A 6405-nucleotide genomic window follows, 5' to 3' on the forward strand; every position below is an offset into this window, starting at 1 on the left:
TGAGGTACTAACCTGTTGCACCCTCTACAACCACTGTGATTATTATTTGACCCTGCTGGTCATCTATGAACTTTCAAACATATTGAAGAACAATCTGGCCTTAATAGCAATGTACTCTTATAATCTCCACCCGGCACAGCCAGAAGTGGACTGGCCACCCCTCAGAGCCTGGTTCCTCTCTAGTTTTCATCCTAGGTTCCTGCCTTTCTAGGACGTTTTTCCTAGCCACCATGCTTCTACATGTTTGGGGGTTTTAGGCTGGGTTTCTGTATAGCACTTTGTGACATCTGCTGATGCAAGACGGGCTTTATAAATACATTTGATTGGTTGATTGATTGATTGATAGCATGTTAACCATCCCAACACCATCTGTTATATTTAAGACAAATCATGTTTTTCCATCTCAAGGACCATTTTAGATTTAAATATAGCTGCATGCAACTCAAAATGTGTTACATCATTGAAAACATTGACCTTTTACTTAACTTCCATATCTTGTAGTTTGAGCATTAAGCTGTTCACTTCTCAATTGTTTCCCATCTAGCCCCATTCAGATTAGCCTAATAGCCCAGAAAAGTTTACACTGGTCATATTAAGGGTAGTTACCTCTCATCTAGAGAGCAATTTTAAGCACCCTATTATTTTACTCAGCAGAGAAAAACCGACTTAATAGTTCTGAATGTATTAGAAAGCTTGCTTATCGGAAGTGTATGTGTATATTATTGTCATTAATTGCCCTAATGTAGTGGAACCTAGGTGTTATTCTGGTCACGACACAAATCACCTCTGAGAAACTGTATAAAAGGACAAATGTCTTGTAGCAACTCACAAAAAGCTTGCATTTCTCAGTGAAGAATCTCCATTCTCAAGGTAAGATACTTTCCAAAATATACTCTCCTGTTCAAACGATCAATTTCTACTTTATACCTAAATGCTTGTGTCTAGCTTACTGTATGTGTAATACATGTTTACCTTAATAGATAGCAGTTATTTAGAAGTTAATCAACAACAAAAAAACATATATTCTGCATTGTAAGTGTGATACATTTTCCCCAATTCCAGATGTGTTTTTTTCTCTTCCTGACTTTCTATGCCCCTCTTCTATTCTTTCCTCTACCTTGTTTAGTTTTGTCACCATGACGGTAGCATTGTTCGTACTGGTGCTCCTCTGCATGGCTGGAATGCTGCATGCTGAGGCCTCGGACCAGTCTGGAGAGAACAGGTAAGATTCCCATCCTACATTTGAGATGTCTGCTCATTTGATGTTGATGTGGTGTCCCCTGCATTATCTAATATCTCCATTCCTCTCTCATGTTTGTGTTTATGTCTGGTTGTCAGTCTCACAGAAAATGGACAGGGTTTGGGGAGAAGATATGCTGAGTCAACCATTGCCAGTGACATTAGCAAAATCATGGACTCAATGGTTCAGAAGAATTTTGTCAACTTCCTGCTCAACCAGAAGGAGAAAAAGAGCATGTAAGTCAAATTGATCATAGAGTTTGAAATTACTATAATTGCTACAGTTCAGAACTTGATAAATTTAAGAAACTGAGAGCAAATTCAGTCACTAACAACAACTATAATAGAATCAAAAACTGTCACAGGTCTAATGTCATTCCGGAGGAAGATCCAGGTGCTTGCTTGTACAACAATCTCCTGAAAAAGCTTGCACTGTGCATCCGCAGCAAGGGACACAGATCCATGTGAGTTCATTCTGTGAAGATATTAACTTCAATATGAACTTCAATATGAATTGTTGCCAAATGATTTATTGTGTCATCTTATTATAAGATTTTCCAATTTGTTTCCTTACTACAGGACCCAGTGATGTTTTAAAGAATATCAGCAAATGACCAACATAGGCGAGAGAATGATGCAAAGAGAAACCTGAAGTCAACCACAACATTGTGACAATTTCGAAAAAAATTGCTGCTTTCTATTTTGTTGTGAATCCAGAATGTCTTACCTTTTTCATAAATAATTGCTAAGGTGAAATTAAATTATTGAACTATTAAACAAAGACTGGCCTCACTTGGTAGTAATTTCATCTCGCATTTAGCATGAGAAACATTTCACAAAAGTAACAAATGAAATGGCAAAAAATCTTACACAGTAATATTTTCACAAATGTCAAACATTTCCACAAATGTTACACCTTAAAAAAAGGGTCCTACTGGTCCTATTGAAAGAATAACATGGTCCTTTGCATTTCTTGAGAAGAAGAAGCTTCATAGACCACTAAATAGGCAACAACTAGAACAGAGTTTGCTACATGGCTTTATTATAGTCATTTTTGTCCAACCGGGGGGTTTGGACAAAACTGGGCCCCCCCTCATTAGCCTCTTGCCGAGGCAGTAAGTGACAGTATTCAACTCTAGATGAATGGTGAGCCAACCTTTTCGGTTTGAAGAGAAGACATGGGTAAATAAATGGAGGTAGGACGAAATAAGATGGAAGAAAGTGGAACATATTATTCATAAATATGGAGTGGGGGATTGCACAAGCCTTCTGGAAGATTTGGTGAAGGAAAGTGAACGTGAAGATAGTGAGGGTGAATTAATTGTGGTGGCAGGTGCGGTGATGACTGCCGGGAAGGAGCTCAGTGTGGAGAGATAAGCGGTGTAGTGAGGAAGGTTGGCGCCAAGTGGAAAAAAGGGGATAATCTCCGGAGCAGGGAGCCGTTGAAAGGAGTGATAGCGGGGTGGCGTTAAGTGTTGAGGATCAGTTGAAATTCAAGATTCCCGGTGTCTGTGACGCCCGCCGTACAGTGGGGCAAAAAAGTATTTAGTCAGCCACCAATTGTGCAAGTTCTCCCACTTACAAAGATGAGAGAGGCCTGTACATTTCATCATAGGTACACTTAAACTATGACAGACGAAATGAGAAAAGAAAATCCAGAAAATCACATTGTAGGATTTTTAATGAATTTATTTGCAAATTATGGTGGAAAATAAGTATTTGGTCACCTACAAACATGCAAGATTTCTGGCTCTCACAGACCTGTAACTTATTCTTTAAGAGGCTCCTCTGTCCTCCACTCGTTATCTGTATTAATGGCACCTGTTTGAACTTGTTATCAGTATAAAATACACCTGTCCACAACCTCAAACAGTCACACTCCAAACTCCACTATGGCCAAGACCAAAGAGCTGTCAAAGGACACCAGAAACAAAATTGTAGACCTGCACCAGGCTGGGAAGACTGAATCTGCAATAGGTAAGCAGCTTGGTTTGAAGAAATCAACTGTGGGAGCAATTATTAGGAAATGGAAGACATACAAGACCACTGATAATCTCCCTCGATCTGGGGCTCTACGCAAGAAGTTCTTGATCACAAGAACGGTGAGCAAAACGGTGAGCAAAAATCCTAGAACCACAGGACCAAAGTAACAAAGCCTACCATCAGTAAAACACTACGCCGCCAGGGACTCAAATCCTGCAGTGCCAGACGTGTCCCCCTGCTTAAGCCAGTACATGTCCAGGCCCGTCTGAAGTTTGCTAGAGAGCATTTGGATGATCCAGAAGAAGATTGGGAGAATGTCATATGGTCAGATGAAACCAAAATATAACTTTTTGGTAAAAACTCAACTCGTCGTGTTTGGAGGACAAAGAATGCTGAGTTGCATCCAAAGAACAACATACCTACTGTGAAGCATGGGGGTGGAAACATCATGCTTTAGGGCTGTTTTTCTGCAAAGGGACCAAGACGACTGATCTGTGTAAAGGAAAGAATGAATGGGGGCATGTATCGTGAGATTTTGAGTGAAAACCTCCTCCCATCAGCAAGGGCATTGAAGATGAAACGTGGCTGGGTCTTTCAGCATGACAATGATCCCAAACACACCGCCCGGGCAACGAAGGAGTGGCTTCGTAAGAAGCATTTCAAGGTCCTGGAGTGGCCTAGCCAGTCTCCAGATCTCAACCCCATAGAAAATCTTTGGAGGGAGTTGAAAGTCCGTTTTGCCCAGCAACAGCCCCAAAACATCACTGCTCTAGAGGAGATCTGCATGGAGGAATGGGCCAAAATACCAGCAACAGTGTGTGAAAACCTTGTGAAGACTTACAGAAAACGTTTGGCATCTGTCATTGCCAACAAAGGGTATATAACAAAGTATTGAGATAAACTTTTGTTATTGACCAAATACTTATTTTCCACCATAATTTGCAAATAAATTAATTAAAAAAAATGTGAATTTCTGGATTTTTTAAAATAATTTTGTCTGTCATAGTTGAAGTGTACATATGATGAAAATTACAGGCCCCTCTCATCTTTTTAAGTGGGAGAACTTGCACAATTGGTGGCTGACTAAATATTTTTTTGCCCCACTGTATGTTGCGGTTGAGAGCGTGGGGGAAACAGAGAAGACATTGTCTGTCCTGCTGAGTTTTGATGTAGTCTTTGCCCGACAAGGTCAAATTAGGAAATGTAAATTATCCCATGAGAGCTTTTGTTCTGAAAATACTTTTTGGGCATGTTGTAGCAGTGTGTAGGAGGGGGATTCGAGTTGGATTAACACTCCAAACAGCCTACCCGACAGCTCGGTGGTGTCCGCATGGTCCTAAAGCACACCCTTATGGCGTTTAATATCACATTCCAATGATAAAAATGGGGGGGGGGACAGAAATGCAATTTCAGAATGTGTGGGGGGACACTTTTCCCCAGTGAAAGTTGCGCCCCTGGTGTTAGTTGTCGGGGTTCCCATGGGGCTGGAGATTGGAGGTGTCCGGTGAGAGAAAAGAAGGTTGAGGTTGTCAGGGTTAGAGTAGTACAGAAAGTGTCATATGCCGAAGCAGTGAAGAGAGTGGTAGAGGAAGATGGTTACAGGTTGAGAGATACTGAGAGGATTCCTGTGAGTAGGCAGAAACCAAGAGAGCGTGATGGGAAGAGTATGTGCTTCAGTAAGGTGGGCTTTTTAGCATGTATAGCCATGGTTGTCAGTTGTACTGCAGAAATTGATTGGATATCACAGAAAATAGAGGTTGTGGTGGTAGCGGCTGAGAAGTACTTGGGATTGGGAGGATTTACTGCAGAACAGTTGCAGTGGGTGTTGCGTGGTAGTGTTCTGTCCTCCCAGATCCATTGGTCTGGAGTAGGATTGGATAGGGTTAAATAGTGGAATGGGGTGGTGTTTTTTTAATATATATTTTTATAAAGGTCTAACAGTAGGCAGGGAAATTTTTATTTTCCTTTTCCCCAATTTTGTATTACCTTATCAATAATTTTATGCAGGTAGGCCGTGAACGGCCTCACACACCAGTACAGTAGGTAGCGGTGTATCCACCTAAAAGTTGGATGTTATCCACCAACTAAATCCCGAAGAAGAAGAAGAAGAAGCCATGGATGCCCTGGTGACAGTTAGTACAGAGATAGCCAAGGCCCTGACAATAAAAGAGGAGTTTTGTGTATTTTGACATTGAGACAGCTTACGATACCATGTGGAGGGAAGGGTTATTGATCAACTTGAGTGCATTGGGGGACGTCTGTATAACTGGATCATGGACTTGTTCGATAGAGTCATACAGGTGAGGGTGGGGTCAGAATTGTCAATGCGGTTTGAAGTGGACAGTGGTACTCCTCAGCGAAGTGTCGTTACTCCTGTGCTGTTGACCTTGATGATATATTACGTATTTAAGGAGGTGGGACAGGGAATGGATGTGGCATTGTATGCTGATGATGGGGCTGTATGGAAGAGAGGTGGGAATGTGAAATATGTGAGGAGGAAGATGCTAGATACTGTGGGAGTTGTGGACGATTGGTCTCTAACATGGGGGTTTAGGATGTGTGTGGCCAAGTCCTACATTAATGCTGTTTTCTAGGAGGAAGGTTAAATATGTTAGGCTGCAAATGTAGGGTCAGGATATAGGTAGGGTGTCTGGATTTAAGTATTTAGTTATGTGGTTTGATAAGAGGCGAGATATGAGATATGTTGAGTATATTCTAATTAAGTGTAGGAAGGTGCTGAACCGCATGAAAGCAATGGCAGGTTATGGTTGGGGGTTGGATAGACAAACACTGTTGATTATGTACCAGGCATTGATCATGTCATGTTTGGATTATGGGTGCTTTGTATATGGATCGGCAGCCAAAACAGTAGTACAGCGGCTGGTTAGGATACAGTCAAGGGCCCTGAAATTGTTGAGGTTTTGCAGATGGATAGTGGGGAATTGCCACTGAGGATAAAGCGGGACAAACATCATTAGCATACTGGAGAAGGCTGAAAGGGAGTTCAGAAGGACATCCTGTGGTCATGGCAACCTGGGAATGCTGGGAGCAAGGAGGGGATAAGCAGAGGGCATACGGGTGGACAATCGGGCAGAAGGTAGTAGAATATTGACTGGGGGAGAGAGAGATAGGACTGGCAATTGCATTGGGGAATGTTCCTGCTTGGCTGTTTCGAAAACCAAG

The 6405-nt window shown here is 41.8% G+C and overlaps 1 protein-coding gene across 1 annotated transcript; it reads left to right on the forward strand.

The window, feature by feature from the left end:
* The first annotated feature begins 1136 nt into the window (after positions 1-1136).
* LOC139375764 (gastric inhibitory polypeptide-like) lies at positions 1137-1707 on the forward strand. The gene is made up of 3 exons (XM_071117590.1): positions 1137-1222; positions 1339-1476; positions 1605-1707. Exons 1-3 carry the CDS (start codon positions 1137-1139, stop codon positions 1705-1707), a joined length of 327 nt encoding a protein of 108 aa, XP_070973691.1.
* Positions 1708-6405: the final 4698 nt, after the last annotated feature.

Source organism: Oncorhynchus clarkii, chromosome 20, assembly GCF_045791955.1.
Source record: "Oncorhynchus clarkii lewisi isolate Uvic-CL-2024 chromosome 20, UVic_Ocla_1.0, whole genome shotgun sequence".
Classification (NCBI taxonomy): domain Eukaryota; kingdom Metazoa; phylum Chordata; class Actinopteri; order Salmoniformes; family Salmonidae; genus Oncorhynchus; species Oncorhynchus clarkii.

What these genes read in the sequence shown, in the direction of transcription:
- LOC139375764 (XM_071117590.1), top strand. Translation starts at nt 1,137, where the DNA reads ATGACGGTAGCATTGTTCGTACTGGTGCTCCTCTGCATGGCTGGAATG. An exon ending in GACCAGTCTGGAGAGAACAG is followed by an intron (nt 1,223 to 1,338) that starts GTAAGATTCCCA and finishes TCTGGTTGTCAG; the next exon opens with TCTCACAGAAAATGGACAGG. An exon ending in CAGAAGGAGAAAAAGAGCAT is followed by an intron (nt 1,477 to 1,604) that starts GTAAGTCAAATT and finishes AAACTGTCACAG; the next exon opens with GTCTAATGTCATTCCGGAGG.